The sequence below is a fragment of the Polypterus senegalus genome, chromosome 13, assembly GCF_016835505.1.
Source record: "Polypterus senegalus isolate Bchr_013 chromosome 13, ASM1683550v1, whole genome shotgun sequence".
Classification (NCBI taxonomy): domain Eukaryota; kingdom Metazoa; phylum Chordata; class Cladistia; order Polypteriformes; family Polypteridae; genus Polypterus; species Polypterus senegalus.
The window spans coordinates 88,702,785-88,726,322 of NC_053166.1; the positions used below are offsets into that span (position 1 = coordinate 88,702,785).

General features: G+C 42.1%; 1 protein-coding gene across 3 annotated transcripts in view; it reads left to right on the forward strand.

Moving 5' to 3' along the window:
• Positions 1-1,451: 1,451 nt before the first annotated feature.
• LOC120542530 (receptor-type tyrosine-protein phosphatase H-like) overlaps positions 1,452-23,538 on the forward strand; it is a 123,031-nt gene continuing 100,944 nt past the window's right edge. The window contains exon 1 of one of the 3 annotated variants that reach the window (XM_039775057.1): positions 1,452-1,801. In XM_039775057.1, coding sequence (XP_039630991.1) covers positions 1,757-1,801 — 45 coding nt within the window. In that variant the 5' untranslated portion in view covers positions 1,452-1,756. The remainder of the gene's footprint in view (positions 1,802-23,538) is intronic. The other 2 variants (XM_039775056.1, XM_039775054.1) reach the window with 2 other exon arrangements.

Here is a 23,538-nt window from a genome sequence, read left to right on the forward strand (position 1 = left end):
TTTTTTTTTATACTTTCTTATTTTCCTGCTTTCATATTCTTTAAATTTCTCTGCATTTGCATCGCACCAATGTTTTTGAACGTCTTTATGAAGTTCTACTTTGTCTTTTAATTCTGAGCCCGATTGGACCTGCTTTTTTTTTCAATTCCACTTGTTCTGGGCTGATTACCTTATTTTCTGAATTTGCACCTCTATTAGTCTTTTTCTTTTTTGCATTTTTTTCTCTCCTACGCTTTTGAGTTTCCTTTCTCCTCACTGCTCTTTCTTCTTTGCATAGTCGTCAACGTTTCATCTATAACGTATTGTCCTTTTACGCTTTATATGTGCTGAGAACCCTGGATCTGTGTGTGCTCAAAGCCTTACACGACTGAGTGTTTTGCTGCCTGTGGTCTTATTTGATATTGGTTGTAAGTAGGGCGTGTCTTGCAAAAATCTCATGTTCTACATCCCGCGAGATGGTCCCGGGTCAATCTCTTTTGTCTTGCGGGTCTTTTAAGTGTCACGTCTCGTCTCCCTAGTCTTTCTGTCCCAGGATTTTTTTTTATAATAGAGAGATATATCCCACTGTTTGCATGGAAAGGTGGGTATGCACATTGACATTTCAAGCTTTTTGTTGTGTATATGCAAGCTTTGAAAAGGAGGCCTCAGATCTCTACATTAACCAAAGGAGGCATTCAAAAAAAGCCGTTGAATGACAGATGACCCATTAGTAGTCTTAGATTCATTTAAAACTATGGATTAAGGCAGAGTGTGTGCCAGAGACTGGCACACTGCAAACTACGGATTTCTCTGTGCTTCATCTGATGCTGGCTGATTTGTAGGAACCTTGAACATCAGTACTTTGTTTTTCCTTTGACATAACCCTTAATGCTAGCATTTGTATGTATAAAGTTGAAACGTTTTATATCATTTGAGGGGTGGTGCCAGGTAAAAGCACAATGTATTCAAGTACTGTTTTGTCCAAGAGTGGTCTTGTGAGTTGAGTGCTGCAGCCGCAGTGTGTAAAACAGCATGAGCCAACCCCAAAATGGGCATCAGTCAATCTCAAGACATCACCAAGCACACATCCACGCTCGCTCATTCTGGACCAGTCTGGAGTTCCCAGTTAATCTGACCTGCCTGTACTTGGGGTTCTAGAGAGCAACCCACTTGGACACAGGCCATACACAGATCAGGAATTATATGGTGGGCACGTGGATGGGACATAACAGTGAAATGTCACTTTAAGAAAGAAGGAGTGAGTGTTGTGTGCCACAGAGAGCAGAGGCCAAAGCTGGAGTTTGAAGCCCAGTGAGAGACAAGGCCTATGCAACTCCAGGTGTTTGCTTTTGGCTGTACACCTTTCACTCTGGCTGCATATTCATTTTTTTTCTTTCCCCTTATCTAAGTTCCTTTTCATTGGTCTAAAGTCCTCTCAGCCAGGGGAACATTTGCTGTCAGACTTCCTGATTCTCCAGCTCAACTGATTGCACATTTCTGTGTTCTTTATAATTCAACTGAGGAAGAAAAGTCAAAAGTAGAAAGAGGAAAGAGTGAGCTACAGGTGGAGTAGCCATGGATTTAAAGGCAGCCTGTTGAAACCACACAAATGTTTCCTTAACTGTAATCTTTTACAACACAGTGGCTTCACATTGGACTGTAAAATACATCTTCTGGAAATATCAAAGACAGAACAAACAAGAGTTATAAATAAACCAAGACTGGAAAAAGTGGGATTAAGAAGACTGAAATCAAGTGAAATTCTCAGTTGGACATAATGAACTCCATTTTAGGAGCCCTGCTGCTCATGAAATGCCTAGTGGTAAGTCTCCTTTTTCTTTTAAATGTGTTGTTTTAAGCATCAGTGCTGTATTTGTAGAACGAGCCACAGTTCTTCGTCACTTCTTCTTCAGCCATGGACTATGTGTCACAATTGATGGTATTTCAAAGCATCAAACTTTTTTAAAAATTATGTTCCATCCCTACAGGGATTTTCATGATTGTGAATGTATCTGTCAAATCTCTGTCTATTTTTTGTTTTACCTTAATGTCAGGTCGTGTTTCTCCAGTCACTGTACTGGGCAGTTTTACTCTGTTTCCTTCCATGTTTCTTCTTTTAAAAAACATCAGTAAAGTAATCAGCCATCCGCTTCAGAGCTGAAATCAATTCATTGAAGTGATAATTTTTTTATTTAATATTTTAGATTTGTCACTGTTTTCATATTTGGTTTGTTTTTTATTCAATTCTAATAATGTTGGAGGAAAACCAGAATTGTCAGTTGGAAAAACTGATGTAGATGAGGGTTGAAACTGTGCAACCTGCTTACAGACAGGTCTCAGGTCGCCCTCCTGGAGCTGTGCTGCTTTAACATAGCAAACTACTGTACCGTGATACTATCCGGAATGTCATCTGTGCTGTGTTGACTTTGCACCCATCCATCCATCCATCCATTCATCAGTCTGCCTGTCCGTCTATTTTCTCAACCTACTTATTAAATTACACAAGAGGAGATCTTGGCAGCATTAGCCGCAAAGTGTGAATCAACTCTGAAGGTGGCTGTGGTCCATACTACCCATACAGACACAAATATAACCTTACTAGGCCTGATTTTGACATCTTTTTGCAGCAGGAGAAAATTAAAGTACCTGTATAACAGCCATGCAAACATGGGAAGAACACACAGTTTCTCCACTCCCTGTGACCAAGCTGAAAACTGATTTCAAGTCTGGCTTGTAAAAGCACCTATCTGAATTAGGAATTAAATTTATGTTGTATTTCCTTGCGTAACAATAACAAACACTTTATTTGAACGGTGTATCCTTTCCAGTAATTTTAAGTGACATGAGGTAATATCTCTACTGTATTTAATAATCGTACTATTCAGATCAGTAAATTGGTGTTGTACCTTTGGAGTAGCACATTCTCACTGGAAATGTCATTCTAGTGTGATGCCTTCCAAAGCTGCTGCATTATAGTTGCCTTCGATAATGAGAAAGGACTCTTACCAATTCATTGTGTAGGATATACACTAAGTATCTAACATACTGTAGGAGTGTTCGATGTGCCCATCTGTTATGGTGCAAAGGTTGCAACTCTCCAACAGACAAAAGGAATCCCAATAGACGGGGCTACAGAAGTTCTTCTTCAGTTCTGCCAATTGATAGCTTAGTTAGGAGATGAGTTTAAGTTTGCTAATTTTTTTCAATGTCTACTTATACTTTCCCAAATATAAAGAGTAGGTTGAATTTTGGCATATTATGGACATGGACAGTAGATTATGAACAACACTCTTAACCTTAGAACATTATAGCCTAACCTTAGAACAGAGGGGACTGGGCGGTCTCATGGTCTGGAATCCCTTCAGAGTTTATTTTTTTCTCCAGTTGTCTGGAGTTTTTTTTTTGTTTTTTCTGTCCACCCTGGCATTGGACCTTACTCTTATTCTATGTTAATTAATGTTGACTTATTTTCTTTTCTTACTGTGTCTTTTATTTTTCTTTTCTTCATTATGTAAAGCACTTTGAGCTACTGTTTGTATGAAAATGTGCTATATAAATAAATGTTGTTCTTATTATAAAAGTTGTGCAGGCCATTCAGCCCAATGAGCTCATTCATCCTATTCAACTAGTTTGTTCAAAATATATACGCAACTGAATGTAAGTAGGTGGCACGTGGCGGAGTGGGTAGCTCTGCTGCCTCACAGTTAGGAGACCTAGGTTTGCTTCCCGGGTCCTTCCTGCGTGGAGTTTGCATGTCCTCCCTGTGTCTGCATTGGTTTACTCCGGGTACTCCGGTTTCCTCCTACAGTCCAAAGACATGCAGGTTAGGTGCATTGGCGATTCTAAATTGTCCCCAGTGTGTGTGTTTGTGCGCGTGCCCTGTGTTGACTGGGATTGGCTCCAGCAGACCCCTGTGACGTGACCCTGTAGTTAGGATATAGCGGGCTGGATAATGGATGGCTGGACAATTAACACTTATACCACAGTCCAAACACCATTTGGACAAAGGCAATGGAGAGTAGAAGGAAAATGCCCCTCTGAAGGAAATGTGTAACATGCACATCTATGGGGATGTGAGTAAGGACAACAGGCAAACTCAACAAAGACTAGGACTGGGAGGACACTGAATTTGTGGCATGGCAGTGGTATCCACTGCGACACCCCCACCTGTTAAGTATAAAGGTAACATGTTGTGATCCAGCAGGACTGGCTGTAGAAGTTGGCTGCTCAGTGTGAAATTTTGTGTTATTGTTAAGGAAACTCATGAAGCCTCTGCTGCTAAGTGGAAGTGTGCCAGACAGTTGGGCTTGCTTATATGTAGATTAGCTATTGTCCTAAATAAAATTGAACAGTTATGAACATTTTGTGGTGGCTCTGCAGCTAAGGACCTGCGCCAGGATCTAAAAGGTTGCTTATTCAAATCATATTACTGCCAGAAGGGATCCTACTCCATTGGTCACTTGGGCAAAGCCCTTAACCTGAAAATTACTCCGTGGGCTCTGTCCAATAGCTGACCCTGCAAATTGACCCCAAGGTCATGCAAAAAGACACATTACCCCCCAGAATTAATAAAGTATATCAAATCAAAATCTAAAAATTTTTATCCATTAATATGGATCAGTAGTCTGAGTAACTTACTGATATTTTGAGAAGTCAAGTAAAATGACAGCTTTTATTGGCTAACTGAGCTGATTACAACCTGCCTGAAGAAGGGGCCTGAGTTACCTTAAAAGCTTGCATATTGCAATCAGCTCAGTTAGCCAATAAAAGCTGTTATTTTAATTGACTTCTCAATACATCCCACAATGGGTAACACAGTACAACACCCTAATATTACCGATATTTTTTAATACTTCATGGACTGATAAATATCCAACCTGATTGTCTTCCATTTAATCTCTTGTTTCTGCATTCAAATTGTGCAAGTATTATGATTCAAACGTCAAACGTTTTAAAATATAGCTCCTTTAGAATGGAGGACAATTACTTTATTCAAATTCTGTTTTAAATGTGGGTTAGAGGTATTTGCCAGATGATTCATTTATTATTAGTAGTACTTTTGAAGCCAAAATATATCTTTAAAATATCAATGAACCTAGAGGTACTGGTGCTATTTACAGTAAAAACAGTATTGGTTCAAAACTGAGTGATTATTGGCAAAGAAAATATCATTTTAAAATGCATCAAATCATAATTTTAAATGGCATTATTAAAATCGAATTAATGAATGTCAAACAATTGGTGATAATTGATGTATTAATCGAATGTTAAAATGGTGACTAAAAATGAAACATGAAGTGTGATTATGAGCGTGTGCAGGTCCTTTCACAGTTTAAAGAAACCCTAAGAACCACTAAAACTTCAAGTGAAAGAGTTTTGTAAGTTAATAATCCTGTTTGCTTTGGATTCCATGCTTAACAGTGGGACCTCCAAGAATATAATGCTAGATGTTTTGTAAATGTATCATTTAGTATTCCACCATATGCACAACCTTAGTCTCAATTCATGATATATGGAAAAAGAGTAAATCATAAAGCCAAACTTTACATAAGAAAATTATACTTGGGCCCCATAAAAATGAACAACAGTTTTATTTAGCAGAGGAATGTAAAAACTAACAGCTGTAAGGAAGCCACCTTTGCATTTCTCTTTTTCATTGTACAATACACCCTGTAGTGTATGTTTACATTATGTGATGGCCGCAATAATCAAATAATTTGGTTTCTGTTCTGCTTTTTTATCCTAAAGTCCTTACATGAGTTATTGGGCATGATTTTCCTAAATAACAATGGCTTTACATATTTTATCCAAATAGTTACGTCAATTTTAAAACAGCTTCTTAACTCCTTTTCTGCCATCCTGTTCTAAGATATGGCGCAATGACTTGAACAAAACACCACATTCACTATAAACCATCTAAGAATAGTCAAAGTCGCACAGTGTACAGCTAATACACGATGTCAACTGTAGCAGAGACCCAAGAAGATAAAATATCCCAGAGAAAAAAAATGTCTATACATTCTTTAACTCAGCTTAAAGAAAATATCTGTACTAAGTTTGCCACATCAACACCTTTCAGATGTGTCTAGCCAAAGGAGAGTCCAACACTATAGCTATGGAATGTAAAACTAATCAGAATGAATGTTGCAAAAGTAATTTTGATTTAATAATAATAATAATCTAAACTCCAAACAGACAGGATATCTAAATTTAATTACCACTACTCACATATTCACCTCCCTCGAGTTCTCAGAAAAAATAATAATATTGTGAATTTACGAAGTGTTTGTGGATGTGCTTGCACCTCAATTAATTTACAGGACTTGGCATTTATTCAAAGAATAGTCTAAATTATTAAAGTACCACACATCTGAACATTGGCAAAAACTGATTTAATCTTTTCTTAAAGCGTATGGCTGCACTGTAACTGACACTGGAGACTGGAAGCATTTTTGTCCTTATTTGGGAAGATAATGTTAAGGAAGCTGAGTGAGGCAACTTCAGGCAGTCCAGTAAGATCACTGGCCCCACCGTTTAAAAGAAACATTTGTTTATAAGACTAGGGCAAGTATTATGTAAGGAACACTGTGAATGTGAGAACTCAGAAGAACGCAGAAGACAACTTGATGCACCACCAAAATGAACTGCAAGGGAATTTAACAAAAACTGTAAGACGATTTCTCTGACCCAGAAACAGAGCAGTTGCTGTTTGAAATGGTCCATGTTACTTGACCACAGGCAATACCCCGAGCTGGTGCTCTATAAATGCCAAAGGTGAAAAGATGTTCTAGGATAATGCTGTATAATCACTTTATGTGTCACACATTAATTCTAAAAAGCATTCATTTGTCACATATTTTGGACATGGCTAATTTCACACAGCAGTAACCTATGCTGATATTAACGTTTGCTCACAGCATTTTGCTGTTCAAGTCAGTGCAAGGCACTTCATCACCAATCACTTTGGTGTGTCTCAAGGCAGACATACGATCAGACAATGTCCAGGGACAAGTAGCTTTACACCAACACAGGAAGAAGAAAATTTTAAAATTCTGCTGTCGTAAACTAAAGTGCTACAAAAGAGTTAGAGAAAGAGCAGCATAAACGATTGGGATAGGATTTACTTTTGACAGAAGTAACACATCATCAATAGGAAAATAAAATAAATATAGGAATAACTGAAACAGAGAATGGATTAGATACAATCTGAACAGAAATGCTGATGAAAAAGGTAGAACATAAGTATAATCAGTCTCAACATTAAATAAGCATCCATAAACCATGTTTATTAAATAATAATAATAATAATAATAATAATAATAATAATAATAATAATAATAATAATAATAATAATAATAATAACTGAAATCAAGGAATACAGGGCTTGGGTTAGGGTTAGAAAAATGCACACAAGGCTAATTTTTAGTTGATTTTCCCTCCTTCCACCTCCAGCACCATCTTCTAATGCCCAGTCTCCACTAGGAATTAGTTATTTAGTTTGGTTAATTAATTATTTGTTTTGCCTTTGGCCATGTTAGTAATTAATTAAATAATATGAGAATGCTTTTACTTTATTTCCCTTACCTTTCTCTGTACAAGACAGAAGAATTATATCAGGTAAACTGAGGCACACTCGTTTGAAGAAAGAGAACAATACAATTTATTGACACAAGGATTATAGAAATATGTTAACTTCTTGTGTATATTGATATTGACATATAAAGCAGGACAAAGACAAACATATAATATAGAATTGGCTAGCTGTTTATATATTACTTAGAGTTCTAATTGATCATGACACAAATAAATAGTTTTACGATGCCAAGTCTTTTAAAGGTAAGGTCCGATGTTGTGTTGAATTGTTTGCCTTGTGGTGATCAGTGTTCAAGTGAAAGGTTCTTCTTGCATTGCAGCGCACTCTTTTTCTTTGCTGTGTGATCTTTTGTCGTGATGTTCTGTGCAATTCTCAGTTAAGCTCTTTGCTGTGACACCTACACCAACACCTTCTTAGAGAAAAGCATTACTCTTTATGACACCAGAGTTTAAATACTGAACTTCCTTTCTTGAAGTAACGTCTGCTTCTTAGTCTTCAGACTGGGCTCAGTAGCTGGATATCAACGTTCTGGTCCATAAAGAGAGACTCGCTCATCAGCTTCTTAGTTTCAGAGAGAAGTGGATTTCAGAGATTATCAGTCATTTTGCTGAGTGCTCCCAGAGAGTTCCCTTCCTGTTGGGTGCAACTAGTTTTTGAAGGAATGTGACTGGATTAAAATCACTCTGTATTAGAAAATCAGTGCCTTCCTATAGGAGTGTAACTTTGTCCACCACAGCTGCCATTTGTTGAATAATAACCGTTTGTTCTTTGGTGTCTATTTGGCACTTTCCGGCTTGAAAGGGTCTGCAGAGAAGCCTCTGCAAAGATGTCAGTTTAACTCTAATTTACACCTTTGTCCTGGTGCACACTGCTTTGCAAGTGGGAGTTTGGTTTAGCTGGATATCTGCATCCCTGTTAAATCTGCTGTCTTAAAAGGCTTTGTGTGGCACTAAAGTCTACCAGAATGGCCAATGCCCTGTTTGTCCTACATCACCAACACCATACTTACTACATCAATAACTACTACCACTTAAGCTGTAAAGGCCAGTGATGAAGCAACCTCTGACCATCAGAATGGCCTGTCCATAACTGATGACCAAGTGAGTTGACAATTGAGGAAGCTACACATAGTAAAAGCCACTGGACTGGATGGAGTCAATCCTCAAGTTCTTAACCCCTGTGCTGACCAACTTTATGGAATACTTTGCTACCTGTTTAGTCTGTCACCAAGGCTGTAAAAAAAATGTGTCTACTATGAAAAACATCCTGTATACACTTTTGGCAAAGATGATGAGACCATTCATTTAAATAATTTAAATAATCATTTGCATTTTTTTTATATCAATAGCACAACCAATTCAATCCTGTATTGTTTCTGTTCCAAAAAACAGAATTAGGTTTCACCTAATGACTACAGACCAGTGGCACTTACTGTATGTCCCACATCATGAACACCTTCAAGAGGCTAGTCCCAGACTATATGAGTCCTCTTGTGGTAGACCACCTGGGCCCACTGCAGTCTGCCTGCCAGACAAAGATTGGAGTGGAGGATGCAGTTATCTACCTGCTCCATAAGGTTTATTCTCACCTGGACAAAGCCGTTAACACTGCAAGGATTATGTTTTTTGATTTCTCCAGTACCTTCAGTACCACTCAGCCATGCCAGTTAAAGGGTTAGCCCAGAGATATGCAGATGGATGAGCTGATGGTGTCTTGGATAATGGACTACCTATCGGGCAGACCGCAGTTTGTGAGACACTCTGATATGGATGTGAGCAACACTTGAGTACCACAAGGGACAGTGCTGTCTCCTTTCCTCTTCACTCTGTACACTTCAGTCTGTAAATATAACACCGGGTCATGTCACATGCAGAAATGGGATTTATTGACAAGGGGGATGAGACAGAGTAGACAAGTTGGGTTGAGAATTTTGCTTCCAGGTACAGAAATATCAGCAAAACAAAGTAACTGGTTACTGACTGTTGTCACACCAAACAGCCTCTGCGTCCGATCGCTGTTCAAAAAATGGATGTTGAAGTGGTGCAGGGCTAGAAGTACTTGGGGGTTCACATCAATGACAGGCTGGACTGGTCTGATAATAAAGAGGAACTAAATAACAAAAGGCAGAACAGAATCTTTCTTAGGAGACTGCATTCCTTTAATGTGGGTAATGACATCCTTCACCTGTTCTACAACTCTGTGATGGCCAGTGTGATTTTTTTTATGCTGCAGTGTGCTGAACTGGTAATATCACTTCAAGAGAAGCCCATCGAATCAACAAGCTTATTAAGAAAGCAGGTTCAGTTAAGGGATGAACTCTGGACTCTTGGAGAAGAAAATTAAAACAAAACTGAGTGCCATTATGATATTATATTATCCATCCATTTTCCAACCCGCTGAATCCGAACACAGGGTCTGGAGCCAATCCCAGCCAATACAGGGTGCAAGGCAGGAACCAATCCCGGGCAGGGCACCAACCCACCACAGGGCACACACACCAGCGACAATTTAGAATCGCCAATGCACCTAACCTGCATGTCTTTGGACTGTGGGAGGAAACCGGAGTACCCGGAGGAAACCCACGCAGACATGGAGAGAACATGCAAACTCCACACAGGGAGAACCTGGGAAGCGAACCCGGGTCTCCTAATTGTGAGACAGCAGCGCTACCACTGTGCCACCATGTCACCCTATATTATATTATATTATATTATATTATATTATATTATATTATATTATATTATATTATATTATATTATATTATATTATATTATATTATATTATATTATATTATATTATATCAATCGAGCTTTTGTAAAAAGCCTACTTTCTCAGGGGAGTCCATTCTATCTATCTATCTATCTATCTATCTATCTATCTATCTATCTATCTATCTATCTATCTATCTATCTATCTATCTATCTATCTATCTATCTATCTATCTATCTATTCATTTTTCAGTAGAAGATATATCATCACCTCTGTCACTTTCTATGGACAGCTTTGTTTTTGTTGAGTGAAACTCCAGTTTGAAGTGCACATGATTTTAACAATTAAAAACCTGGAAACTGTGCTACAGAATTTGCTGTGCTATTGATATTAAAAAAAAATAAAACAAGTTTATTTAAATGAATGATCTCTTCATCATTGCCAAAATTGTATACATCATTCTCAGTTTCAGTATTTAGTGGACAATGGTACTTGATATTAATATTTAAAAACAATGTTTTCTTCAATAAAGAAATGTCACTGTATCAGTGCCTCTAAGCATCTACTCAGTGCCAATGACTACTTTTTGCTAAATGTTATCTGGTTGCTTTATTCCTGCTTGCCAGGTTGTTGTGACTTGTCTTCTAGTAGATTTGCCCATAACGCCATCTGAGACAGAACCAGTGATTCACAGTGTTGGTTTTCTGATGGAAGTGTTCAGCGTTCATCCATGTTCACCCTTTCTCAAACACTGTGACCAAAGCTGACCAAAGCAAGTGGAAAAAAACTAACAAATTCTTACCGAGCTGGCCACTCTGACACCTACTAAGCTTTCTGTATGCAACTGCAATTCCTAATTCATTTCCAGAATCAATTACAAAAGCTATTTTTCTCTATTTGATTAATGTAGGTTAAAGCTACTTATTTATTACCTTTATTTCTATGAAATTCATAGATGGCCACTTTTATGGAATTTTGTTTCTGAGGAATGTGACAAATGATGCATAAAACTCATTTGACTGAATTAGCAAACAGATTAGGTATAATTAACCAACCATAAAAAATATGAGAATCTTTACTTGAACAAAAAAAATGGCGCCACCAATATGTAGTATGGTGAAAACTGCCGAAAGATACTTGGAAAAAATAATGTATGAAAAATGCTGATGGCTTAGTTGTTTCACCATTCACCACTAAATAATGGAAATGGCCTATAACACCATAGCAGTGTTGAATGCTGTTCTGTGATTATCTCCTACTTATATGCAGTTGCCTGCTTAACAACTCTATTTTGTATTTTACAAAATGTTCACAATTTTGTAAAAACTAGTGGTTGCTTTACCTTGGCTGAAAGAGAGAGTTTAGTGAAATCTCTACACAAAGACGACCTTGTTAATTTTATGTAAGAATTCTTCCCCAACATGAGAAATGAAACTACTAATAAAACCTTATTGTGTTCATAAGTTTTGAAATATCCTTAGACTTGTCTTGACATCTTATTATGCAAGACATCAAGCGTTTTTTGGCATATACAGGGTGGGCCATTTAATATGGATACACCTTAATAAATTAGGAATGGTTGGTGATATTAACTTCCTGTTTGTGGCACATTAGTATATGTGAGGGGGGAAACTTTTCAAGATGGGTGGTGACCATGGTGGCCATTTTGAAGTCGGCCATTTTGGATCCAACTTTTGTTTTTTCAATAGGAAGAGGGTCATGTGACACATCAAACTTATTGGGAATTTCACAAGAAAAACAACGGTGTGCTTGGTTTTAACGTAACTTTAGTTACACATATTCACAAAACAGATGGGTCGTTAATTGCTTCTTGAATGCATTGATGGAGTCAGCAGTATGGATGGTGGTGGGCAACTTGTCCCACCAAAGTTTCTTTTACAGTCAGGAAAATGTAAACATTTTAATACTTCAAATATTTAACCCAAGTGTTCTTGTTTATTATGTACAGTACTCCCACTTCATGAAGCAAATGTCATTTCTTATGAACACCCAAATTGAACAGCTTATGCTAATTCAGACTTTTTTTCCAAGATGTTTTGTGTACTGTATATCGTATTATATGAGGTAGCCACCATGTTGTAATGCTATGTGGGAGATGAAACCTAACAGAGGACATTTCTATGAAAATAAGTGTGTGCTGTTTGAACCAAGATAATTTGAGCTTTGTAACTGTGACGATGTGTGTCCACTTCACGGTGCTATCCGTCTTTATGGGAACCTTTGAAATCAACACCGTCAGTAATGTCACTGAGATGAGCTGACAAAGGAGGACAATTCTCAAACATGAAGCCAGGGTATACCTGTATATACCTGTATATCCAAAAAGTGCATGAGTAATATTATTACAAACATACATCAGTGTCCAAACAAAAAATGCAGTGTATCTGGTTTCAATTAATACATCCATAAAAACAAGTGTCCAGTGGGGATAAAAAGCATCAATACATAAACCCTTTAAAATCGAGGTTAAAATAAAATGTGCAGAAGTTAATGCAGTCTCTCTCATTACTCTCCGGCCCACCTCCGTCACTCTTTCTCCCCGGCTCACCCATTGCTATCGCAGCCGGCGGAGACTCAACAGCCACGAGCTCCTTAACCCAAACTCCGTCTTGGACCCCTTACGGATGTCACTGCCAGACCGACGAGGTCGGCTCTCCTCCCTTCATCCTTCGCGCACCTGTAGTCGCTCCTCGGATCCCTCGGGAGTACACCTGCCTTGCTCACCCCACTCACTCAAACTTTCAGTGGGTCGAACCAGCCCCCAGAGCGCATTAGCCTAACGCTCCTTCGTGGGGCCCCAGCTCGTGGTGTCTCCACTTTTCAGGTGGCCAGATCGTAACTTCATGACTGCTGTTTTCCATCTTGTAACCTCATGCTTTCCCTTTGCCTCGATCCTTCCATTTTTCTGTTCATATGTCTTCCCCGTTTCTCTGGTATCGACACGTATATATACATAAACCCCCGTGCGTCTCCGTGGGCGCAGCACCTTAATTACACGCCGCAGGAAGCCAATGAGGCAAGCGAGAATGACTGCACCCACACGAGCAACCACTTCATTAACTCACCGCGGTCATGCAGTCGCGTCCACGGAGAACAGCACGGCTATTTAAAACCCGGGCTTTTTATTGGAAGCCGCGGACCACAGTAACATAGTGTGTTATCCTGCTGGAAGTAGCCATCAGTAGATGGGTACGCTGTGGTCACAAAAACAAGGACACGTCAGCAGCAATATTTACGTAGGCTGTGACATTTAAATGATGCTCAGTCGGTACTAAGGGGCCCAAAGTGTGCAAAGAAAATATTCCCCACACTATTACACCACCACCACCAGCCTGAACCATTAATACAAGGCAGGATGGGTCCATGCTTTCATGTTGTTGACGCCAAATTCTGCCCCTACCATTCGAATGTTGCAGCAGAAATTGAGAGTCGTCAGACCAGGCAACTTTTTTCCAATCTTAATTGTCCAATTTTGGTGAGGCTGAGTGAACTGAAAACTCAGTTACCTGTTCTTAGCTGACAGGAGTGGCACCCGGGATGGTCTTCTCCTGTTGTAGCCCATCAGCTTCAAGATCCAACATGTTGTGCATTCAGAGATGCTCTTCTGCATACCTCAGTTGTAACAAGTTATTTGAGTAACTTTTGCCTTTCTAGCTTGTCCCAATGATCCTAGGAGCTATGTTGTCCGGGGCTTTATGCCCCTGGTAGGGCCACCCAAGGCAAACTGGTCCTAGGTGAGGGATGAGACAAAGGAAGAATAAAAACCTTGGATGACGTTTTCCCTTGCCCGGACACGGGTCACCGGGGCCCCCCTCTGGAGCCAGGCCTGGAGGTGGGGCTCGATGGCGAGCGCCTGGTGGCCGGGCCTGCACCCATGGGGCTCGGCCGGGCACAGCCGAAGAGGTAAGTGGGTCCTCCTCCCCATGGGCTCACCACATATGGGAGGGGCCAAGGAGGTTGTGTGCAGTGTGAGTTGGGTGGTGGCGAGGCGGGACCTTGGCGGTCTGATCCTCGGCTACAGAAACTGGCTCTTGGGACGTGGAATGTCACCTCTCTGAATGGGAAGGAGCCTGAGCTAGTGCGCGAGGTCGAGAGGTTCCGGCTAGATATAGTCGGACTCACCTCGACGCACAGCTTGGACTCTGGAACCAATCTCCTTGAGAGGGGCTGGACTCTCTACCACTCTGGAGTTGCCCCGGTGAGCGGCGCCGAGCAGGTGTGGGCATACTTATTGCCCCCGACTGGAGCCTGTGCATTGGGGTTTACCCGGTGGGCGAGAGGGTGGCCTCCTCCGCCTTCGGGTGGGGAAGGGTCCTGACTGTTGTTTGTGCGTATCGCCCGAACAGCAGTTTGGAGTATCCACCCTTTTTGGAGTCTCTGGAGGGGTTGCTAGAGGGCATACCTTCTGGGGATTCCCTCGTTTTGCTGGGAGACTTCAATGCTCACGTGGGCAATGACAGTGAGACCTGGAAGGGCGTGATTGGGAGGAATGGCCCCGATCTGAACCCGAGCGGTGTTTTGTTATTGGACTTCTGTGCTCGTCATGGATTGTCCATAACGAACACCATGTTCAAGCATAAGGGTGTTCATATGTGCACTTGGCACCAGGACACCCTAGGCCTCAGGTCGATGATCGACTTTGTGGTGTGTCGCCGGACTTGCGCCATATGTCTTGGACACTCGGGTGAAGAGAGGGGCGAGCTGTCAACTGATCACCACCTGGTGGTGAGTTGGCTTCGATGGTGGGGAAGATGCCGGTCAGACCTGGTAGGCCCAAACGTGTTGTGAGGGTCTGCTGGGAACGGCTGGCAGAGTCCCCTGTCAGAAGTAGCTTCAACTCCCACCTCCGCAGAACTTCAACCCGCCCCGAGGGAGGTGGGGACATTGAGTCCGAATGGGCCATGTTCCGTGCCTCTATTGTTGAGGCGGCTGACCGGAGCTGTGGCCGCAAGGTGGTCGGTGCCTGTCGTGGCGGCAATCCCGAACCCGTTGGTGGACACCGCGGTGAGGGATGCCGTCAAGCTGAAGAAGGAGTCCTATAGGACTTTTTGTCCTGTGGGTCTCTGGAGGCAGCTGATAGGTACCGCAGGCCAAGCGAACGCGGCTTCGGTTGTTGCTGAGGCAAAACTCGGGCATGGGAGGAGTTTGGAGAGGCCATGGAGAACGACTTCGGACGGCTTCGAGGAGATTCTGGTCCACCGTCCGGCGTCTCAGGAGGGGGAAGCAGTGCAGTGTCAACACCGTATATGGTGGGGATGGTGCGCTGCTGACCTCACTCGGACGTTGTGGGTCGGTGGGAGGAGTACTTCAAGACCTCCTCAATCCCACTAACATGCCTTCCACGAGGAAGCAGAGCCTGGGGACTCTGAGGTGGGCTCTCCCATCTCTGGGACTGAAGTCACCGAGGTGGTCAAAAACTCCTTGGTGGCAGGGCCCCGGGTGGATGAGATACCGGAGTTCCTTAAGGCTCTGGATGTTGTAGGACTGTCTTGGTTGACACGCCTCTGCAACATCGCATGGACATCGGGACAGTGCCTCTGGATTGGCAGACCGGGGTGGTGGTCCCCCTCTTTAAAAAGGGGGACCGGAGGGTGTGTTCCAACTATAGAGGGATCACACTACTCAGCCTCCCTGGAAAAGTCTATTGGGGTTCTGGAGAGGAGGGTCCGCCGGATAGTGAACCTCGGATTCAGGAGGAACAGTGTGGTTTTGTCCTGGTCGGAACAGTGGACCAGCTCTTCACCCTTAGCAGAGTCCTGGAGGGTGCATGGGAGTTTGCCCGACCGGTCTACATGTGTTTTGTGGACTTGGAAAAGGCATTCGACCGTGTCCCTCGGGAATCCTGTGGGGGTGCTCGGGAGTATGGGGTACCGGACCCCTGATAAGAGCTGTTCGGTCTCTGTACAACCGGTGTCAGAGCTTGGTCCGCATTGCCGGCAGTAAGTCGAGCCCGTTTCCAGTGAGAGTTGGACTCCGCCAGGGCTGCCCTTTGTCACCGATTCTGTTCATAACTTTTATGGACAGAATTTCTAGGCGCAGCCAGGGTGTTGAAGGGGTCCGGTTTGGTGGACTCAGGATTGGGTCACTGCTTTTGCAGATGATGTTGTCCTGTTTGCTTCATCAGGCCGTGATCTTCAGCTCTCTGGATCGGTTCGCAGCTGAGTGTGAAGCGGCTGGGATGAGAATCAGCACCTCCAAATCCGAGCATGGTCCTCAGCCGGAAAAGGGTGGAGTGCCCTCTCAGGGTTGGGGAGAGATCCTGCCCCAAGTGGAGGAGTTCAAGTATCTCGGGGTCTTGTTCACGAGTGAGGGAAGAATGGAGCGTGAGATCAACAGGCTGATCGGTGCGGCATCCGCAGTGATGCGGGCTCTGCATCGGTCTGTCGTGGTGAAAAAGGAGCTGAGCCGTAAGGCAAAGCTCTCAATTTACCAGTCGATCTACGCTCCTACCCTCACCTATGGTCATGAGCTATGGGTAGTGACCGAAAGAACGAGATCGCGAATACAAGCGGCTGAAATGAGTTTCCTCCGCAGGGTGTCTGGGCTTTCCCTTAAAGATAGGGTGAGAAGCTCAGTCATCCGGGAGGGGCTCAGAGTAGAGCCGCTGCTCCTCCGCATCGAGATCAGGATGCCTCCTGGATGCCTCCCTGGTGAGATGTTCCGGGCACGTCCAACTGGGAGGAGGCCCCGGGGAAGACCCAGGACACGCTGGAGGGACTATGTCTCCGGCTGGCCTGGGAACACCTTGGGATTCTCCCGAAGAGCTGGAAGAAGTGGCGGGAGAGGGAAGTCTGGGCCTCTCTGCTTAAGCTGCTGCCCCCGCGACCCGACCTCGGATAAGCGGAAGAGGATGGATGGATGGATGGATAGCTTGAACCATTCTGGCCTTTCTCCTCTGACCTCTGGCATTAAGAAGGCATTTTCACACATACAGTCATGGCCAAAATTATCGGCACCCCAGGAATTTTCCCAGAAAACGCACCATTCCTCTCAGAAAATTGTTGCAATTACAAATGTTTTGGTATATACATATTTATTTCCTTTATGTGCATTGAAACAAAAAAAAAAAAAACACAGAGAATAAAAGCCAAATCTGACATCATGTCACACAGAACTCAAAAAATGGGCCGGACAAAATTATTGGCACCCTCAACTTAATATTTGGTTACACGCCCTTTGGAAAAAATAACTGAAATCAAGCGCTTCCTATAACCATCAACAAGCTTGTTACACCTCTCAACTGGAATTTCAGACCACTCTTCTTTTGCAAACTTCTCCTGATCTCTCAGATTTGAAGGGCACCTTCTCCCAACAGCAATTTTAAGATCTTTTCATAAGTGTTCAATCGGATTTAGATCCGGACTCATTGCTGGTCACTTCAGAACTCACCAGTGCTTTGTCTTCAGCCATTTCTGGGTGCTTTTAGAGGTATGGTTGGGGTCATTGTCCTGCTGGAACACCCGTGACCTCTGACGCAGACCCAGCTTTCTGACACTGAGCCCTACATTGCGCCCCAATATCTTTTGGTAGTCTTCAGATTTCATGATGCCTTGCACACAGTCAAGGGATCCAGTGCCAGAGGCAGCAAAACAACCCCAAAACATCTTAGAACCTCCTCCATGTTTGACTGTAGGTACTGTGTTCTTTTCTTCATAGGCCTCATTCTGTTTTCTGTAAACAGTAGAATGATGAGCTTAAGCAAAAAGCTCTACCTTGGTCTCATCTGTCCACAAGACATTCGCCCAGAAGGATTTTGGCTTCCTCAAGTACATTTTGTCAAACTCCAGCCTGGCTTTTTTATGTTTCTGTGTCAGCAGCGGGGTCCTCCTGGCTCTCCTGCCATAGCGTTTCATTTCGTTCAGATGTCGCACTGTTGCACCCTGAGTCTGCAGAACAGCTTGAATATGTTTTGAAGTTGATTGGGGCTGTTTATCCATCATTCGGACTATCCTCCGTTGCAGTCTTTTATCAGTTTTTCTCTTCCGTCCACGTCCAGGAATTAGCTACAGTGCCATATGTTGTGAACTTCTTGATTATGTTGCGCACAGTGGAAAAAGGAACATGAACATCTCTGGAGATGGACTTGTAGCCTTAATATTGTTCATATTTTTCCACATTTTTTATTCTCAAGTCCTCAGACAATTCTTTGCTATTCTTTCTGTTCTCCATGCTTAGTGTGGCACACTCAGACACACAACAGAAAGGTTGAGTCAACTTTTCTCCATTTTAACTGGCTTCAGGTGTGATTGCTATATTGCCAGCACCTGTTTCTTGCCACAGGTGAGTTCAAACGAGCATCATATGCTTGAAATAAAACGATTTACCCACAATTCCGAATTTTACATTGTAAAATTAATAGCCAGTTTTATGATTAGCACATTTAATGAGAATTTTGCTAGCTGAGCAGAGATTAAAAGTAACAGAATAAATGTGTAAAAAGAATAAACATTTATCATAGACAGAAAAAGGAAAATGATTAAAAAAAAACAAAGTAAGAAGGCTTCTCTGGAAACTATTATGCTGAAGGTATAGAGTATATTTTTTAATAAAATAATAAAACCTTCCTTTGTACCTAAAATTAAAATCAGAAAGAAATGTAAACAGATGAGGTGACAAAGTACAGGAAAAAAAGAAAAAACACTGCTATTAAAAGCACAATATGGAAGGAAGTGTTATATATGCATAGCCTTGCCAAAGTTCAATGTTTCATGCTTTTGCGTCATGCTTTTTCAAAAAGATAGTGCGTCATGTAAAGAGTTGTTGCATGCATAAAGACTTCTTAATTTTTGAAACAAGTGGCAAACTGTGCGTACAGTGAACATTAGAGCTGTCCAGGAATGAAGGTGCACCCTCAATGGCAGCGCGGAAGGCTTCAGTATCTTGTTGTGTAGCAGGGTAGTGCTAAAGTGTAGAAATGGCAAGTTGGGTGACTGATTCAATTTAAAATGGCAATGTCAATGGCTTTCATGAGAGTCATATCATCTGCGGCCTCGGTAGTTTTTCACAAACTTTAGGATTACCGGCATATTCCACAAGTTGCTCCCTGATAAATTCGTTATGTAACTCATTGAACTTGCAAATGCTGACTAAACCCAAGAGGTCACCCACAAACTGATGAACAGACTTGCCTGGCTGCTGATAGAGCTGACAGAGGAGGATTCATCAGATGATGACACTTTGAGGTGTAGAGAAATGAGATGCCAGGAGGCTTACTGATGTGGAATATCCAGCTGCAGTTCTGAGAGTTTTAAAGATGTGTGTTGCTCTTCGGTGTCTAGGCAGTCTATAAGCATGACTGTTTTATAAACTTCATTCACCTCATCCAGATTGACAGCTGTTAAAAATGTCCCAAAAGAGTCTAGACAGCTTCACCTTCCACTCTGACTGCATCAACAACCATTCACTCAGTGAGCTCCACAGCCACCACCTCCAAAACTTGTACTTATGGAGTTGGACGGTATATTTCTTATGTCTACTTTATTTGGCCACTGTCAAACAATTTTTCTTTCACTGTGACTCTCACTGGCAACACTCTCCCTGTCTATATTCTATGGCAAAAAGTACTTGCCTGACTTCATATGTCACGTTGCCCACCACACTGCCAACTTGTTAGGCCTGGAATTATTTACAGCTCCTCGGCAATGATGAGTCAGTCATCCTTACTGTTGGCTCACTGGCTTTTTTACAAGTTTGGTTTAACCACCAGCATCTGCTTGATTTTCCATGCATTTTGTCATTCAACATCTACATCAAGTTCATCTTGCTCTCCAGGAGGGTGTGGACATGTGAACTACACAGCCTATTGCAGGTGGACATCATTGAACCAGTTAATGCTCTGCTGTGGGAATCTAACCTTGTAATAGCCAAAAAAAAACAAAAAAAAAAACACAAAAAATAGCAGACTTGCATCTGTGCATTAACCTCAGGGCCGTGTGCAAAACAGTAATACCAGGTAAATGCCCACTTTCAACCACAAAGGAGCTCACCACTCAGTTTCATGGCACTAAAGTATTTTCAAAATTGAGCCTTTGCTGAGGTACCTGCAGATTCCTTTCCACCCTGAAAGCAGAGGTTTGACTGCCTTTGTTACCCTGGGGTGGTCATCTATCTAGATGACATTGTTGTACAATCCCAACAGCCCATGAAGAACACATCCTCAGAGTGTTCAAAGTGTTATCTACTCATCACTTCGCACTAAATGATGATAAAAATGTTTTCACAATGTCTTCCATTGAGTTTGTTGGATTGTGTCTGACAGCCAATGGCCTCTCTCCACTCCAATCTCATGTGGAAGCAATTCAGTGAATCCCCAAGCCCACAAAAACAGCCCAGGTGGCTTCACTTCTTGGAATGACCTCCTGCTATCTTTGATTTCTACCACAGTACTCTACCACCACACCCACCAAATTACCTACTGAAGAAGGACATTGCCTGGTCCTGGACTCCCACCATCTCAGAGATTGTCCGTCTCCTGAATGTACAGCTCACATCTCCACCTGTCCTAGCTCATTTTGACATCTCCTGCCCAACCTTTGTTATGTGTGATGTTTCCAGTGTAGCACTAGGAACAGTGCTATCTCAGCTACAGAAAAGTACCGAATTACCCAATTGCCTTCTCCTCCCAGATTCTTGGTAAATGGTGGCACATGTTTCTTAATGGGCAGGCATTCATGTTATGATCTGACCATCAGGCACACACTCTTCTATCAACATCAGGCACTAAGCAGAAGTCCTATAGGATTTACTGCTGGTTGAAGAGTCCTCAGCAGTGTAATTTTACATTACAATTCACTCCTAGTTGTGAAGATGTGTTTACAAATAAACTGTCCCATGCTTCCCCCATTCCACTACAGACCCAAGACTTGACATTAACAAAACTGAACTTGTTTAAATGCTCTACTCCTCACTGCGAGCCACTGTCTTCTTACAGGAGCTTCAACAGGCTTCTGAATATAACCTTGTCTCCTCCCAGCTGCAGGCTTTCATTTGTACAACTTGGCCCTCAGACATCTTGAAGAAGCTGTCTCCATACTACAGAATATGGTCTGAGCTGCCCTGTTGGAATGAATTTTGTGCAGCCTGTGGACTTGTATAGTCATTCCTAGCTGCCCCTGTTAATGCATCCTGATCATGGCTCCTGAAGCCCATTTGGGCATTTTGTGGGTTAAACTGTGTTGCCATGATCTGATCTGGCAGCGTTGGATTAACAAGGATATTAAACATCTTGTTTGTGATTGCACTGCATGCCTTTTCAGTAGGAAGACTGGTTCTCACATTCCACCCCCTCCACAGCCTACAGTGTGGTTAGAAAGGCCTTGGGAGCACCTGCAGATGGATATTTTTGAGAAGTTCAATGGAGTTTAACACCACTAACAATTTCTTATTATCATAGACTTGTAGTAGCCATGTTGGATGGGGACGTCACACATATGTACCGTCTCATTTCCCGATCTATTTATTGCATGCCTGATGCCACTACCTCCTCTGTACTCCAGCTGGATTAGGAACCTGCATACATTCAAAAAAAAATGTAATATTTTTATTCAAGGGAAACATTAGCTGACCATAATGAGAAGTTTATGAAAATAATTGGCTGTTTTGCATAGGTTTATTGTATGCTGTGTCTTTACTATTGCATTAAGCATTTTATAGTCTTTGCTATGTGGTATAGGTCAGTTACTGACCCCCTGCATCACAAGTTCTGCTCGTATTCAGAAGTTCAAAAACAGAGTACTGGTATGGAGAAGTGCAGTAGCACAAACCAATCTTTGTGTCCATGTGCTGGGTCCATATATGGGTTGATGCAGGCCAAATGCATGTTCAATTACCCACATCCAGAGTGTGCTTCATAACTAAGCCTTTAAATCAGCTTCTTGATTTGGTGGACCTCTCTTGAAGTAATGTTACCAGCCCGGCACAGCAATGGCAATCACAGAGTTGTAGAAGATGTGAATGTTGTCACCTCCCACATTAAAGTCTCCTAAGGGCCTGCTCTGCCCTTTCGAGACCAGTCAAACCTGTCATTAATGTGGACCTTCAAATACTTGTATCTGTTACACTGTGTTGGGAGGATGGGTTGGGGTGGGGAACGGAGGATTCCATGAATATAACGTGACCTGAGACATAATTTTATATAAGATGGTTGTGTAGTTAAATCAATGTATGACATTGTTGACAAAACAGGAAAACTTAGGTTTTGAGCTCTCTTCTAGTTGTGACTGTTTTAAAAATTGATGATTGTTCTTTTGAATTGCCTTGGCGTGAGCATATGTTTCATATGTCACTGTGCAGATCTATCTTGTGAAATCTGCTTTTTCTGCTCACATACACAGCTGACACATAGCCAGATTAAAAGCACAGGGGCTCACATAGAACTGCCAGGCAAGCAGATGGATTAGAACGAATGGAAAGCATGCAGTCAGACTGTGAGATACTGTAATGGTGTGCTATTTCTATCTGTTAAGTCAGCATGGAATTGTATCCTCGTTTAAGCACCGTTGCCTTGTTTGGAATTGCATGTGTTCACCTAAGGGGGGCCTGCAAGTGGTGAAAACAGTATAAAGCCTTGGAACATTGCCAAACACACCTTTGAAGCCAACAAATGGATGGGAGATACTGTCATCTGTTCCTGAAAATGCCTTCCACTGCACCAACAACACAGACAGACTCTACGCCTCGGGGTCCCACTCCCAGGTAGGGTTTTGTCATTGGCTTCATTTGTCTGATATGCAGCGTAAGCCGACATTAAACAAAGCTAAGTTATTTCTAATGCGTGATTTCTTACTGCTGTATCACTAGGGAGGGGTATCACCTTTTATGTTTTATCTATATAGATTCAGTTTTAGTAACATGCCACAATTACAAAAGAACTCATTCCCAGGGAGCTAGCGCTCCCTGCTGGACACACTTGGCTATAAATAACTTTCCTTCTGAATAAAAATCATCCAGCAGGGCTTTGAAGAAATCACAATGATCATGATAGCTGAATGCAAAACTAATTAGAACAAAAAACCCAAAAAGCAGAAGTTCTACAAGATGATGCCACTTACTGATAATAAACACAAATATTTGAATTGCTGTATGCAAGGTAATTTGTGTAATCGTCAATATTTAACTGGATGATGTAAACTTTAGTGGTCGTTAAGATAGATGACTTTCACAACTACAGAATATAGCTGTAATGTCAGAGCTTTGGCAGAAAAGTGGGGCAGGTAACAAACTTCAGGAACCACTAA